The sequence below is a fragment of the Mytilus galloprovincialis genome, chromosome 12 (genome assembly GCF_965363235.1).
Source record: "Mytilus galloprovincialis chromosome 12, xbMytGall1.hap1.1, whole genome shotgun sequence".
NCBI lineage: Eukaryota > Metazoa > Mollusca > Bivalvia > Mytilida > Mytilidae > Mytilus > Mytilus galloprovincialis.
Window position 1 is genome coordinate 8,802,175 of NC_134849.1, and position 17,555 is coordinate 8,819,729.

General features: G+C 32.6%; 1 protein-coding gene across 1 annotated transcript in view; it reads right to left on the bottom strand.

Moving 5' to 3' along the window:
• LOC143054648 (uncharacterized) overlaps positions 1-17,555 on the bottom strand; it is a 29,109-nt gene that overhangs the window by 9,280 nt on the left and 2,274 nt on the right. The window contains exons 2-10 of the mRNA XM_076227662.1: positions 16,703-16,815; positions 16,068-16,196; positions 12,401-12,471; positions 6,271-6,372; positions 5,748-5,820; positions 5,078-5,174; positions 4,192-4,357; positions 3,060-3,184; positions 2,406-2,527 (exon numbers count right to left, since the gene is read on the bottom strand). Of these exons, the coding sequence (XP_076083777.1) occupies positions 2,406-2,527; positions 3,060-3,184; positions 4,192-4,357; positions 5,078-5,174; positions 5,748-5,820; positions 6,271-6,372; positions 12,401-12,471; positions 16,068-16,196; positions 16,703-16,815 (998 nt within the window). The remainder of the gene's footprint in view (positions 1-2,405; positions 2,528-3,059; positions 3,185-4,191; positions 4,358-5,077; positions 5,175-5,747; positions 5,821-6,270; positions 6,373-12,400; positions 12,472-16,067; positions 16,197-16,702; positions 16,816-17,555) is intronic.

Here is a 17,555-nt window from a genome sequence, read left to right on the forward strand (position 1 = left end):
TTGTTTTGGTGTGGGGATCTCGACCGTTTCCAAGTTCTCAAACAGGAGGGTTGGGATGACCACAGGGACTTCCCTTATATTTCATTTGATTTGTTATATTGTCCCATACATGAGTATATATGGTTTAGGGGTAAGGATCTGACCATTTCACAGTTCTCAAACAGGAGGGTGAACAGTGATCTCAGGACCTCCCCCTATCTTTCATCTGATTTGTTATATTGTCCCATACATGAATATATATGGTTTAGGGATGGGGATCTCGACCATTTTTAAATTCTAAAACAGGAGGGGTGGGGTGACCCCTAGCGACTCTTCCTATATTTCATTTGAGTTTTCATATTGTCACAAACATGAATATATATGGTTAAGGGGTGTGGATCTCGACCGTTTCCAAGTTCTCAAACATGAGGGGGTGGGGTAACTCCAGGGACTCCCCCTATATTTCATTTTTTATTTATTATGTTGTCCTATACTTGAATATATGCAGGGGCGGATTCAGACGGGGGAGGGTTGCGGGCTTGCACCCCCTTAAATTTGCAAAGCATGGGTTGTTCTCAGCTTAATAAAGAAAATTCCGATAATTTTACCTCAATTTTTCTTTAGCCTCGCTCTGCTCGGCGAAAATTTAAGTTTGCGCCCCTCTTAACCTAAAATCCTGGATCTGCCCCTCATATGGTTTAGGGGTGGGGAGCTCGACCGTTTCCAAGTTATCAAACAGGAGGGGTAGAGTGGCCCAAAGAATGCCACCTATATATCATATGATTTACTTATATTAAGGTATATATAATATAGTTGCATTATTTGTGAAATAAAGAATGAAACTTTCAGCTACTTTAATTGACCCTTCAAAATTGAGAAAAAACAAATAACCCCTCGAAATTGCAGTAATATGTTTACACTTTAAAAGCATCTTACATGCATTATCATCATTTATCATTTATAAAGAAAATTTAGACTGTGACCATGAACATGTATATTGTTAGATATACTGTTCCCAGCTGTCACGTTGTATTGGATTTTTAAATTAAAATTTATCAAAAAGTAATTTTTAGTTTCTGAATAAAATGTTTTTCTGCTTTTTCTTTCTTTTACATATATCTTTTGGTTTACAATACTGGTGTTTATATTCATTTACCATGCATAGATGTATTTTTTCACCTGCTTGGATTTATTTTGTAAATGATCGTCAAACCCGGAAATACCCTTATCCGCTTCCGGAATCGGGTCCGATTTTGTAAAATTTTGTCTTCTCGGCCGCCATTGTTATGTGTTTACAATGTTGTTTTTGTCAATCAGATACGATTTTACTCGAATTTATACAATATTTGTCGGCGATTTTCTGTATAAAGCCAGCGGTTGAACAAAATGAACATCGCCGTCATGAATAATAATGATAAAAATAAGTTTGTAGCTCGTTTAATCATGTTAATTGGAGACTTTGGTGAACATGGTGAAAAGGTTTGCAAAGTAATTTCTTATTTTCTTTCAAATGTAAGGCGACTACGTCGGGCGTAGCTAGAAACCAACTATCCTAGTCGAAATTCCGCTTGCAAAAGTGGAAGGTCTCGGACCACCGCTAATTTGCACACCTGCTTCCAAATTGAAAAGCTACGAAAATTTCTTTTTCTAATTTGAAATTGCCGCCAACAGCATGAACAGTTGAATTATATAATAGACTACTGACGTAGTTGTACTACGTATTGATGACAAACAATATTCCTACGACTTTTGTCATTTGGGAAATCTAAACTGCTTGTCTTAAGAGATTTTCGGCGATTAAATATTTCATACAATTGTTCTTTGACATCTTAGCTAAAAGCACAAGTCATAATGAACTACACAAGGATTTTTAATAAGCACTACTTCCTATGTGTAACTTTAAAACTTTTGGATAAATCGACGATCATTTAAGGTTTTTCTGGTCATTTTTTTTGTAATCCAGAATAAAAAGTATTAAAAAAGTGTTCAATTAGTTATATATAACATAGTAACAAGCTAGATAATAACAATGGCAAGTATTTCAGGATTTATTGGGTAGAACACAAATCTAGGGTGCTCGCATAATGCAGCTTAACTGCATAATAACTACTTACTGTGTATTGCAATAAACCTTCCATATTAACTTAATATGAAATAAACACAGCCTCCATGCGATTGCTTTTAACCAATCATATAACCTGTATTAGAATAAAAGATGTAGGATATGCTTCAAATAATCTAAAACAATGATATTTCTAATTGACCTTCATTAAAAAATAGCCAATCAAAATGTCTGTTGTGCTGTCTATCAGTTTTAATCTGTATTTTGTTCTCAATTTTACATACAGGTATATATTGTATGTCATACACTAGGCAGTTTTAAATATGACATTACTACAGTTAAGATTTATTTTAATCATACTTACGACACTGAATTTCTTGCCCTTTTTACTCGGTCGTCTTTTGGTTGGCCGTACACTGGAATAATCAGTATCCTCTGTCTTTTTCAGTAATATGTACTTGCCATCATCTAACTCATCAACTACTCCTGAAAAAAACAAATTTCTTACTTACAATTTATCTTATTAACAAATTCTAGCTCGAGTTTATACCTTTGATGGACACAAATTTTCATGAGATTTGTATATTGCAGTTGTCACACAAGAAAATTGCTTTTGAAAAAATTGATGTTCCCTAGATACTCTAGAGTCTTCTTACATTTCATTTGTTTTTCAACTAATTTTTTTATGTAAATTTCTAATTTAATACTTAAAATCAATTTTGACCAAATTACCATTCTTAAAATTTGTCCTAATTATCCCTTTTCTACTATGGCCCAAATCTCTTTGCATTTTTCGATCTAATTATATATATATATTGTTACAGTACTGCATTTTGACCCAATTGACAATTTTAACTTTTTAATTGTACCTGTCCTTTGATCCAAATCTCTTACCTGTATTTTGACCTTTTCATGGTACATTTTCTTTGAACCAATATTCCTATCTGTATTTTGACCTTTATAATGTACCTGTTCTTGACCCAATTCTCCTTTCTGTATTTTGACCTATTTATCTTACCTGTATTTTTAGATGGTTCCTCCACTTCATCCTCTGCTACCTGGAACTTCTGCAGGTAATTAATCAATGTAGTACATAGTTTGATTTCATCTTCATATGGCTCTTTCTGTAACCCGTACTCTTCACTACAATAAAAAAAAATTTTTAGTCATTTTTATACAAATAAGGCCGTTAGTTTTCTCGTTTGAATTGTTTTACGTTGTCATATTGGGCCTTTTATAGCTGACTATGCGGTATGGGATTTGCTCATTGTTGAAGGCCATATGGTGATCTATATTTGTTAATGTCTGTGTCATTTTTGGCTCTTGTGGACAGTCGTCTCATTGGCTATCATACCACATCTTCTTTTTTTATATTTGGGCATTTTGAGAAAAGTGTGACTTAAAATGTTTAATTCTTTCAACATATTGACAAATTATCAGAAAACAGGAATAGGTGCCAGACAGATCTGAAAATCTCACAACTGTTAAATGTGAATTTCTTCTGTTCAATGATAGTTGAGAAAATTGGGATATAATTATTTTTGCTAGCAGATCAAATGAACAAGAATGACTGACCGAATTGTGAATGTAATAAAGTTCCCATTGAAACAGTGTTCAAAGGTATAATAAAAGAGATTTAATCTTTCACTTTAATACTGACCAATTACATTCTATACAACCATTAATAAATCTCTGTCCATTTATAGAAAATAGTACATCTAAAATGGCTAATATTGACTTTGAAAACTTTCATAATTTTGGTGGAGGAAGCTGAAGTGTAATGGGAGAACCAACGTCCTTCTAAAAGAAAACTATCAAGCCTAGTCAATTCAGATTAGTATGGACATCTTTGGCTTTCAAATATTCGACTATGAGCATTCCTGATGAATGTAAACCCAGAAAAGCGCATCAGATGCATGAAACTTATAATGTACTGTTTCAATTTTGTCCAAATTTACTATAGATATTCAACCTTACGCAATATTGAAACCTGATAAGATATTGTGAATGTAATAAAACCCAAATTGAAACAGTGTTCAAAGGTATAATAAAAGAGTTTTTATTTTTCACTTTACTAGTGACAAATTACATTCTATACAGCCGGTAATAAATCTCATAAGATAATAATTAAACCCTGATAAGATATTTACATATCATTCTGGAAAGCCTCCATATGAGATTTGCTTTCTTCTTTACGTTTAAAACTGTCACGTTTCTTTTGTTTCTTCATTTCGTCTTTGACCTCATTATATTCTTTTTCATGCTGCTTGAATTCATGGATCATGTGACGCTTTCTTGTGTACAATTTGTCAATCTCTGTGAATAAAAATAATCAAAGCACTGTAAGCGCTATAGGCATTCAATCTCTGTGAATAAAAATGAAAACTTTATCAACTTTTTTCTAGTTTCAATTCTTTTAAAATTACAGTAAAATCTACCCAAAGATTACTTCTGTCAGATAGAATACTACAACACGTTATAGACAGGTGCTTATGTCAGGATGGAGAACCTCAAAACTTTTAATGAATTGCTTCATAATGTGCTATACAAAAAGAAATATATCAGACTAAATTGGTCAAATCAATTAAAATGCCCCCTTTTTGTTTTGTTTTGTTGACAAATTGCAAGCTGAAACTGTCTAATTACACCTATAAATATAAAGATTTAACAAAATTACTACAGTGGGTATTTTCAATTCTTCCATTTGAAAAGGGGCATAACTCTAGAACATTTACATTTTAGATTTTAAATGTTCATGGATAGGATGCATAAAATGTTAAGATCAATGCACTATATTTTGTGTATTCCAAAGGGAGTGATACACCTTGGGAGATTTAGACTTCAAGTCAGTACCATAGGGTTTTCATTGCATTTCATGCAATCTTTACCCCAAAAATCTGACAATCAAATGTTATCAAATATTCAAAGGGAAAAATAACTACCACATCCAGACTTGATACAGACATTTTTGCAAGGTAAATTGAGTGTTAAACTTGGTTTTATAGCTAGCTAAACTTCCTACTTGTATGACCTTACCTTTCTTCAATACATATAACTTGCTCTTTTTCTCTTCTAATAATTTCTTTGTTTCATCTTCTTTGTTCCTGAGCTGGTTCACATTCTTTTGATATCTCTATAAATATATATATATAATTAATACTCTTAGACCTCCATTGATATCTAAATTAATATGTAGACATTTAATAGATGTATATGCATGTAATAATCTAGAGATATTTTGATTCAACAATCATTATAAAATGTGAAACAAAATAATACAATTTCAGGTAATTCTGAATACAAGTAAATCATGTCTTAAGTTAGTATAACACATGATAAAACATTAAAAGTTTTCATCATAAGATGTACTAAGCAACTCCAGTATATACTAATTATTAATTACCTCGACGTGTTATTGTCTGATATGTACTGGAGTTGCTTAGTACTTAATTACTTTTTAACATTGATTCATTAAATGTTATTATTTGCATCACCATTACATTACAATTATATTGTGAGTGTAATTAATTTACATTTAAACTACTTTTGTTCCAAGAAATGTAAAAGCAACATCATTTAGATTTAAATCTACATAATAAAACCAATATGTGTTCATAAGACATCATGATAGACACACAGAAAACATAATGTCCCATGAATGTTGTTAGTGGGTCATAAAAATGCATATGAAATCATGTAAACTCACATCTCTTTCTTCTCTCATTCTACGCTGTCTTTCTCTTATTTCATCCACTTCTTTCTTTGCTGCTAAAAACTGACTGAAATAGATATCACAGTTTATTAAATCAGGCAAATCTAAAATTGAGAGGACACAAACTTAAAATGATCTTCGTTCTTTGTTACTTTACACATTGTTATATGTCTTCAAAATTTCAACTAAAAAAAAACTTGAAATTAAAGATTTTCAAACAAATGTTTGACCATCACTAGGAAATGCTTGCGCTAAATTATAAGCAAGACTGATTGGTTGTTGCTTGTTTAATGTCCAGTGCCCAATATTTAAGCATACTGTGGATTCATTTATTTTCGTGGGTACCAATTTTGCATGAATTAAGGAAAAGTTGTATATACCTGGATATCTGATTTTGTGGTTTGCCAAAGTCTGCATACAATCCTATTAGTGATTGGCACCTTGTTGAACATTTAAATTTGTGGTTTAACTTAACCCATGAAATCTATGAAAATTGTTTTGATCATTTGATACATACCTGAGGTCTTTCTTTGATCTTTTGAGACTGTCTATTTCTGCTACGATCTTCTTCTCCTCTGTCAGTTTGAAGTTCTGAATCTTTAACTGCCATTCTAATCGTCTGAAATGTAAAAATCAGAAAAAGTCATCACAAATACAAATCAAGACAACATCATACAATGCCAAAAACCTCTAACGAGATCATGTACATGCTCTAATACCTCCGCAATATAAAAGGGAAGATATTAATATTTGTATTAAGTGTAATTATTTTTCTTTGACATAATGACCTGTCTTATTGGGGCCTTTTATAGCTGACTATGCGGTATGGGCTTTGCTCATTGTTGAAGGCTGTACGGTGACCTATAGTTGTTAATGTCTGTGTAATTTTGGTCTTTTGTGGATAGTTGTCTCATTGGCAATCATACCACATCTTCTTTTATATATATATAAAACCAGGTGCTCCGCAGGGCGCAGCTTTATACGACCGCAGAGGTCGAACCCTGAACAGTTGGGGCAAGTATGGACAAAACATTCAAGCGTGATACAGCTCTGAATTTGGATTGTGATCAAATTTTTGACATTACATGGGTTATTTTTACACAAAACAAATGTCAAGATTTTACAAATCAATTAAAAATTTCTTCTTCAAACTTTTTAAATCTAAAATTAAATAGTTGACACAGCATAGGTTTCTGACACAGAATGAATGTGGTCTAATGAACTTAAAAGGTTTTTTTTGCCTTTGAGCAATTCACTATGCTGTTGAATATTAATCCTCTCAAAAAAATGTTTGAAGAAATTTTCTTTTTATTTATGAAATCTGAAATGAGAAAAATTTAAACCCCCCCTTTTTTTTCACATCCCCGTTTCCCTTTCTCCAAAACTGATATCAATTCAAATTTCTAATGGAGTTTGCAACAATAACTACTCTTTTAAATACATCATAAAATATTAAAATGTAAAATAAAGTGCTTGTTATCACTGAATGGTAAAGATTGGTTGGTAGTAAAAGTGAATATACATTGTTTATTGTATAAAACAATAAAAAAAACTTCATCAGCAACATTTTATATTGGCAAATTTCCAATGAAGTTATTTACATAAAGTTATTGGCAAATAAAAATAGAAAATGACATCATAGTCATGTCTGGCAAATGTCCAACATACATTATCTAAAAACATTTTAGATAAGATAAGGAAAAAAAGCTTCATCAGCAACATTTTATATTGGCAAATTTCCAATGAAGTTATTTACATAAAGTTATTGGCAAATAAAAATAGAAAATGACATCATAGTCATGTCTGGCAAATTTCCAACATATATTATCAACTACTATTCTATACCAGGGATGATTCCACTATATAGTTTAGGGCCGCTGAGCGGCCCTTAAATCTGCCAGCGGCCCCAAAAAAATGTTTGTGAATATAAAATCCCAATTCTAGAAAATAAAATAAAAATGGGTATTTCCGGAAAAGTTTCAGTCACTGATTACGGCAACTATAATTTTTCATAGTTTGTCGTCAAAACGTAGTAAAATCCGGATAAGAATGCTGACTACGATCGCATTTTATTAGCAACAATTTGATTATGTCAACGTGAGGTAAACAATTTTTGCAGCCGGATTCAATTGAATAAAATTGTATGGGAGTACATTTTATCTAAATTCAAAAAAGTAGATCGCTCAGCAGGTTAATCAAAAACATGTTTTTTGTCAAAATTGGTGTCAAAGTATACCTCGGCAAAGAACAAATTCAAATTTTCATATAACATTGATGAACAAATTTTAATGGGCGACAATCTTATAAAAGCAGATACCCCTGCAGAGCCGGTAATTTGATTAAAACGTGTTTTGTAAAAGAAGTTATTTTATATTTTGCTCTGTTTCCTCAAAGGACAAAAGTTTGAGCGTTTTTGAAAATAATATTGATGATAGACCACTCATGAAATGAGCCCCCCCTGAAATACGATGTCATCATTATGGAACTGTTTCAAAAGATATAAAAATGATCCAAATAATTTTAAAGTTCACTGGTGCCTGGTGCAATTGCTTTAAATATCTTATCAATTAAGTATATAACCTTTTGTAATTGCTTTTCTGATTTCGACAATTGGCCAGTTCAATTTGAAATCCATTTGAATCAAGGTAAGTTTATAAAGAGGATTTGTTGAAAAAAATACCCAATGGATGTTTTTTTTCAGTGGTTAATATTGCAAGCCGTTTTGCTATTTAATCTAACTTCAAGATATCTCATAAACTTTATAAGATATCTTATATAATAGTTCATTAGATATGTTATATACGTAGTTTGTAAGATATCTTATTAAGTTTCAGGGTTCTCACTCAGGCGAGTCCATGATTCCTGGACTCATCAAAATCTGTCTGGACCATTTTCAAAACTGGTGTCCACAGATGCATCAAGATTAAAATATTTTGTATAAACTGAACACAGTTAAACACAAATATCATCATTGTATAGCAAAAGTTTAAAAGTGATCTGAATTTGATTTCATTTCATTGCTCTGTCAGGAAATGGAGACTAAAATATTACTTTATATTGCAATAAAATATTTTCTTCTTTCTGTTGGACTCATCATACCTAAAAATGATGAGTCCCTGGACTCACCTTCAAAAATCCTTAGCGAGAATCCTGAGTTTATAAGATATCTTACAAGATAGTTCATGAGATATGTTATAAAATTTATGAGATATCTTTTATAGTTTATACATGTTATAAGATATCTCATATATTAAATGAGATATCTTATAAAAGTCTTATATGTTATATAAGATATCTTATATATTATGAGATAATTTAAGATAATTTGAAATTCGAATAAATAGCTAAGCCGCTTGACATAGGTTTATGTTAGCTGGTATATATAAAATTGAGAATGGAAATGGGGAATGTGTCAAAGAGACAACAACCCGACCAAAGAAAAAAAACAACAGTAGAAGGTCACCAACAGGTCTTCAATTTAGCGAGAAATTCCCGCACCCGGACAAATATATACTAGTTCAGTGATAATGAACGCCATACTAATTTCCAAATTGTACACAAGAAACCAAAATTAAAATAATACAAGACTAACAAAGGCCAGAGGCTCCTGACTTGGGACAGGCGCAAAAATGCGGCGGGGTTAAACATATTTGTGAGATCTCAACCCTCCCCCTATACCTCTAGCCAATGTAGAAAAGTAAACGCATAACAATACGCACATTAAAATTCAGTTCAAGAGAAGTCTGAGTCTGATGTCAGAAGATGTAACCAAAGAAAATAAACAAAATGACAATAATACATAAATAACAACAGACTACTAGCCTTGTTTATTAAAGTTAAGATGATAGTGCATCATATGCAATGCTATTCATGTATTACAACTTCCCTCGTCTGAATCCAATATCTTCTTCAATCATTGTACAGGTGAAACTTAATATACGTTTTCCGTTAGTTTAAACATATTTATTTATAGTGGATTGGGAAACAAGTTTTGCAACTTATATTAATCCCTTTCCACTTTGCGGGTGCGAGTGCTGCCTTGTAGCGGCATTAGCCTACTCTTTTTCGAAATCTACAAGGGTGTCTTTAACATGCAAGAGATGTGGCTCTCTCTTAACACGGGCCAGCCATTTATCGTCCCCCGTCCGACGGACTATCATCGTTTCCTCAAGACCATACTCGCAAATGGTGTCAAGGGAGACCCGAAAATTGAGTTCCTGAATGTTTTCCGTTTTTACAGGTCAGGAAAATGATTTTATTTCGTTTTAGATTGTATGCATAAAAATTCCCAATTGGGATAAAAATTCCCAATTTGATGTTAAAGGGACCCATTTGAAAACACCTGGAATCATCCCTGTATACAAAGAAAGATAACTCCAATTGAAAATTAATTGCTATTGCACAATATTGTGCAATTAGATATTTCTTGCTATTGTGCAATACTGTGCAATTGAAAATTTCTTGCTATTGCACAATACTTGATATGGAATCCTGATTTGGACCAACTTGAAAACTGGGCCCATAATCAAAAATCAAAGTACATATTTAGATAAAGCATATCAAATAAGCCCAAGAATTTAATTTTTGTTAAAATCAAACTTAGTTTAATTTCGGACCCTTTGGACCTTAATGTAGACCAATTTGAAAACTGGACCAAAAATTAAGAATCTACATACACAGTTAGATTTGGCATATCAAAGAACCCATTTATTCAATTTTTGATGAAATCAAACAAAGTTTAATTTTGGACCCCCATTTGGACCAACTTGAAAACTAGGCCAATAATTAAAAATCTAAGTACATTTTTAAATTCAGCATATCAAAGAACCCCAAGGATTCAATTTTTGTTAAAATCAAACTAAGTTTAATTTTGGACCCTATGGACCTTAATGTAGACCAATTTGAAAACGGGACCAAAAATTAAGAATCTACATACATAGTTAGATTCGGCATATCAAAGAACCCCAATTATTCAATTTTTGATGAAATCACACAAAGTTCAATTTTGGACCCTTTGGGCCCCTTATTCCTAAACTGTTAGGACCAAAACTCCCAAAATCAAACCCAACCTTCCTTTTATGGTCATAAACCTTGTATTTAAATTTCATAGATTTCTATTTACTTATACTAAAGTTATGGTGCAAAAACCAAAAATAATGCTTATTTGGGCCCCTTTTTGGCCCCTAATTCATAAACTGTTGTGACCTCAACTCCAAAAATCAATCCCAACCTTCCTTTTGTGGTCATAAACCTTGTGTTAAAATTTCATTGATTTCTATTTACTTATACTAAAGTTATTGTGCGAAAACCAAGAATAATGCTTATTTGGGCCCTTTTTTGGCCCTTAATTCCTAAACTGTTGGAACCAAAACTCCCAAAATCAATCCCAACCTTCCTTTTGTGGTCATAAACCTTGTGTCAAAATTTCATAGATTTCTATTCACTTAAACTAAAGTTATAGTGCGAAAACCAAGAAAATGCATATTTGGGCCCTTTTTGGCCCCTAATTCCTAAAATGTTGGGACCAAAACTCCCAAAATCAATCCCAACCTTCCTTTTGTGGTCATAAACCTTGTGTTAAAATTTCATTGATTTCTATTCACTTTTACTAAAGTTAGAGTGCGAAAACTAAAAGTATTCGGACGACGACGACGACGACGACGCCAACGTGATAGCAATATACGACGAAATTTTTTTCAAATTTTGCGGTCGTATAAAAACCAAGAGATCTATATCATTATATATGACCATGAAAACCACATATCATAGTGATTAAGCATCATGAGCTACTTAGCTACATATACACAAATTGTAACTGTAATCCTGGCTTTCTCAATGCAGTTTTGTTTATTGTTGAAAGCTGTGTCATGACCTTCTACATGTTCTATGTCACTTGGTCTCTGTAGGAAAGTTGTCTTAGTGGCAATCAGACCACATCTTTTAATTTTTATATTGACATATCAATTTTGTATATAATATTTTCGCAAATGTTTATGAGAGTCAGGCATGAATTCACCATTTGGAAATAGTTTCATTGCATTTTATTTTATATAATTCATATTTTTGAGGAGATTAATTCCTTTAAAAATAGTTGTTAAGCAATGATTTTCAAGCTTGACATTACTGATATAAACATCAGCAATAAATTTCATGAAACCCAAACAGACGGTCACCCAGTATTTTGATGTCCCCACTTCACCCCACCTTGTAGCACAAAGGACAAAAAACATAAACATTTATATGTATAACAGGGAAAAACCCAGCAATACTTAAAAAATATTCTAGTATGCCCAAATCCTACACAAAAGAGAGACAGTGGGTAGCAAGGCAGGCATTATTTTTTTTTCAAAGGGAGACAATAACGACTTTTGAGAAGGCAGCTATTTTCTAAAAATGTAGAGTAAGGGCAAACAAACAAATTCTTTTTTATAGCCTTAAAGGTCAAAGGGAACAACTGAATCTTGAATTCATTTTAAGCTTATGATACAGTGCAGATTTAAGTCTTGAAAAGCCAAATTTTAAGGTGGGTGGGGATGATAAAAGATGCACTTTTGTTTCTTGTTGGTTTGCTGTCTAATGCTTTGGGAATTAGAAACCACATTTTTCATGATAATGGTTTACAATGATGTCTATTAATGTCTAATCACCTTATTGCATCATCTATTTTCACGTCACTTCTGTAATGTAGTCTGGACTGTAACTGGTCTTGTATACCTTTCTATAAATAGAATCAAAATACTGGAGTACTGTTAACATAACAAATACATTTTAATCAATTGATACAATAAATTCATTTAATTCATAAACAATGGATTTTATTATGTTAAAAAACTTTAATTGAAACATTTTTCTCACTCTAGTTGTCCATTTGACCACTTATTGCCATGTTGCTTTATTTGTCAGGATAGCTAAATGATATCTAAGTACAGAAAGGTAGTCAGCTTTAGTGCTTTGTAAATGATATCTAAGTACAGAAAGGTAGTCAGCTTTAGTGCTTTGTTATTGATATCCAAGTACAGAAAGGTAGTCAGCTTTAGTGATTTGTAAATGATATCTAAGTACAGAAAGGTAGTCAGCTTTAGTGCTTTGTTATTGATATCCAAGCACAGAAAGGTAGTCAGCTTTAGTGCTTTGTAAATGATATCTAAGCACAGAAAGGTAGTCAGCTTTAGTGCTTTGTAAATGATATCTAAGTACAGAAAGGTAGTCAGCTTTAGTGCTTTGTTAATGATATCTAAGCACAGAAAGGTAGTCAGCTTTAGTGCTTTGTAAATGATATCTAAGTACAGAAAGGTAGTCAGCTTTAGTGCTTTGTAAATGATATCTAAGTACAGAAAGGTAGTCAGCTTTAGTGCTTTGTTAATGATATCTAAGCACAGAAAGGTAGTCAGCTTTAGTGCTTTGTAAATGATATCTAAGTACAGAAAGGTAGTCAGCTTTAGTGCTTTGTTATTGATATCCAAGAACAGAAAGGTAGTCAGCTTTAGTGCTTTGTAAATGATATCTAAGTACAGAAAGGAAGTCAGCTTTAGTGCTTTGTAAATGATATCTAAGTACAGAAAGCTAGTCAGCTTTAGTGCTTTGTAAATGATATCTAAGTACAGAAAGGTAGTCAGCTTTAGTGCTTTTTTAGTGCTTTGTAAATGATATCTAAGTACAGAAAGCTAGTCAGCTTTAGTGCTTTGTAAATGATATCTAAGTACAGAAAGGTAGTCAGCTTTAGTGCTTTGTAAATGATATCTAAGTACAGAAAGGTAGTCAGCTTTAGTGCTTTGTTATTGATATCCAAGAACAGAAAGGTAGTCAGCTTAAGTGCTTTGTAAATGATATCTAAGTACAGAAAGGTAGTCAGCTTTAGTGCTTTGTTATTGATATCCAAGTACAGAAAGGTAGTCAGCTTTAGTGCTTTGTAAATGATATCTAAGTATAGAAAGGTAGTCAGCTTTAGTGCTTTGTTATTGATATCCAAGTACAGAAAGGTAGTCAGCTTTAGTGCTTTGTAAATGATATCTACATGTAAGAACAGAAAGGTAGTCAGCTTTAGTGCTATGTAAAAGATATCTAAGTACAGAAAGCTAGTCAGCTATAGCGCTTTGTTATTAATATCCAAGTACAGAAAGGTAGTCAGCTTTAGTGCTTTGTAAATGATATCTACATGTAAGAACAGAAAGGTAGTCAGCTTTAGTGCTATGTAAAAGATATCTAAGTACAGAAAGCTAGTCAGCTATAGCGCTTTGTTATTAATATCTAAGTACAGAAAGGTAGTCAGCTTTAGTGCTTTGTTATTGATATCCAAGTACAGAAAGGTAGTCAGCTTTAGTGCTTTGTAAATGATATCTAAGTACAGAAAGGTCATCAGCTTTAGTGCTTTGTAAAAGATATCTAGTCAGCTTTAGTGCTTTGTAAATGATATCTAAGTACAGAAAGGTAGTCAGCTTTAGTGCTTTGTAAAAGATATCTAAGTACAGAAAGCTAGTCAGCTTTAGTGCTTTGTAAAAGATATCTAAGTACAGAAAGGTAGTCAGCTTTCGTGCTTTGTAAATGATATCTAAGTACAGAAAGCTAGTCAGTTTTCGTGCTTTGTAAATGATATCTAAGTACAGAAAGGTAGTCAGCTTTAGTGCTTTGAAAATGATATCTAAGTACAGAAAGCTAGTCAGCTTTAGTGCTTTGTAAATAATATCTAAGTACAGAAAGGTAGTCAGCTTTAGTGCTTTGTAAATGATATCTAAGTACAGAAAGCTAGTCAGCATGAGTGCTTTGTAAATGATATCTAAGTACAGAAAGCTAGTCAGCATGAGTGCTTTGTAAATGATACCTAAGTACAGAAAGGTAGTCAGCTTTAGTGCTTTGTTATTGATATCCAAGAACAGAAAGGTAGTCAGCTTAAGTGCTTTGTAAATGATATCTAAGTACAGAAAGGTAGTCAGCTTTAGTGCTTTGTTATTGATATCCAAGTACAGAAAGGTAGTCAGCTTTAGTGCTTTGTAAATGATATCTAAGTACAGAAAGGTAGTCAGCTTTAGTGCTTTGTTATTGATATCCAAGAACAGAAAGGTAGTCAGCTTAAGTGCTTTGTAAATGATATCTAAGTACAGAAAGATAGTCAGCTTTGGTGCTTTGTTATTGATATCCAAGTACAGAAAGGTAGTCAACTTTAGTGCTTTGTAAATGATATCCAAGTACAGAAAGGCAGTCAGCTTTAGTGCTTTGTAAATGATATCTAAGTACAGAAAGGTAGTCAGCTTTAGTGCTTTGTAAATGATATCTAAGTACAGAAAGGTAGTCAGCTTTAGTGCTTTGTAAAAGATATCTAAGTAAGGAAAGCTAGTCAGCTTTAGTGCTTTGTAAATGATATCTACGTACAGAAAGGTAGTCAGCTTTAGTGCTTTGTAAATGATATCTTAAGTACAGAAAGCTAGTCAGCCTTAGTGCTTTGTAAAAGATATCTAAGTACAGAAAAGTAGTCAGCTTTAGTGCTTTGTAAATGATATCTAAGTACAGAAAGCTAGTCAGCTTATGTGCTTTGTAAATGATATCTAAGTACAGAAAGGTAGTCAGCTTTAGTGCTTTGTAAATGATATCTAAGTACAGAAAGCTAGTCAGCATTAGTGCTTTGTAAATGATACCTAAGTACAGAAAGGTAGTCAGCTTTAGTGCTTTGTAAATTATATCTAAGTACAGAAAGGTAGTCAGCTTTAGTGCTTTGTAAGATATCTAAGTACAGAAAGCTAGTCAGCTTTAGTGCTTTGTAAAAGATATCTAAGTACAGAAAGGTAGTCAGCTTTAGTGCTTTGTAAATGATATCTAAGTACAGAAAGCTAGTCAGCTTTAGTGCTTTGTAAATGATATCTAAGTACAGAAAGGTAGTCAGCTTTAGTGCTTTGAAAATGATATCTAAGTACAGAAAGCTAGTCAGCTTTAGTGCTTTGTAAATGATATATAAGTACAGAAAGCTAGTCAGCTTTAGTGCTTTGTAAAAGATATCTAAGTACAGAAAGCTAGTCAGCTTTAGTGCTTTGTAAATGATATCTAAGTGCAGAAAGGTAGTCAGCTTTAGTGCTTTGTAAATGATATCTTAGTACAGAAAGCTAGTCAGCTTTAGTGCTTTGTAAATGATACCTAAGTACAGAAAGCTAGTCAGCTTTAGTGCTTTGTAAAAGATATTGTACAGAAAGGTAGTCAGCTTTAGTGCTATGTAAATGATATCTAAGTCATGTAAGTATAACAATACTAGGCCTATACTGGGCATAATTGATCATTCGCAAACCAAAAATTAAAATCACTTTGTCTAAATCTGTAAAATATTCTCACCTTCTTTGTGATCTGTTGAGAGAATGCCTTGAGATCTGTATCAATTTTCTTCAGTTTCTCAATCACAGCCAGTTTTTCTGCTCTGGTAGCCTTCAAGAAATTCTGGAAGTTTTCTGCAGTAAGAGATCTCTGTGAACTTTGATAAGGAACATTATAAAATAATTTTAAAAAATACATTGTTATGTTAATTTTCTCTCAAGAAGAGTAGGGTATTAATTAACCAGGTGTGTAACTTTCTGTCAAGTAGAGTATGGTATTGAATAATCAGATGTGTTACTTTCTGTCAGGAAGAGTATGGTATTAAAAAATCAGACTTTCTGTCAAGGGTGTATGGTATTGAATAATCAGATGTGTTACTTTCTGTCAGGAAGAGTATGGTATTGTATAATAATGTAATAATGTACTGTAAATCAAATTATTTTTACAAATACTCTATTTCCTGTTATACCCTATAGATCTAGAAGACTTCACACTATTCAGTTTCGCTATTTTCTGATTAACTTGATATACATTGTAGTCTAATAGGGAAAGATCCAAGTTTAACATATTTGCGATGATTTTTATTCAAGTTTTTTCTTCTTCTTGCGAAAGTTTACAGTAATTAATCATGTTAATGGTCTGTGATCAAAGGATACAAGTAGTGTTTCTTTCTCTTTAATGATGTTCTGTATACCCTCCACCTCATCTTCATGTTTTTTCTTATTGGGCGGTTTTACTCTCTTTAGATCTAACGATGAGTTAGAACTTCCTGTAAAGATAAAATAATGTAGAACGAGTCATATTTTAACTCTAGAGGTCTATTGCCAACAATAATCATAACAACAATGCGGAGAGAGTCATAATCTAGGGTCAGAAGTTCCCAAACTCTAAATAAAGACAAATGATTTGCAGCTTACCATAATAATAATGATAACAATGTTGAGAAAACCATATTGTAGCTTGGAAACTCTTATGGTCTAGAAATCAAAACAAGAACAAACTTACAAAGATTAACTGTTTAACAGCTAACTATAACCAAAATAAACACAACAGCTGCCTGTTCCTTAACATTTGGTTAATGGGATCTTTTTATGTATCATTTACCATATTTCCAACCCTTAATCAGATATTACAGGTTAATGTATGGCCAGTGATCGGGAAGGACTTGCGCCCTGCGCCTGTATCGCATATCGGCCAGAAATGGCGCATAGAGTGGCAAATGTAAGCGCCAACGTAGCGTACAATATTTTTAAATTCGTTTCGAAATGGTTAGATATCGTCAAATAGATTTCAGATCGAGTTCTGTGCCGCCATGTGTATGTACACAACTGTGTAATGTTCCTTCAATGCTAGGAGCACCTCATATATTTTTGGGACGTCTAGGATGTTTTCCTATAGTAATTATAGAACCATGCGGTATATTTGATTACCCAAAAAACGTAATTGACCATCATTCATGATATAATTTTTTATAAACAACTTTAAATTTGTGAAATGTGGCTAGTACAG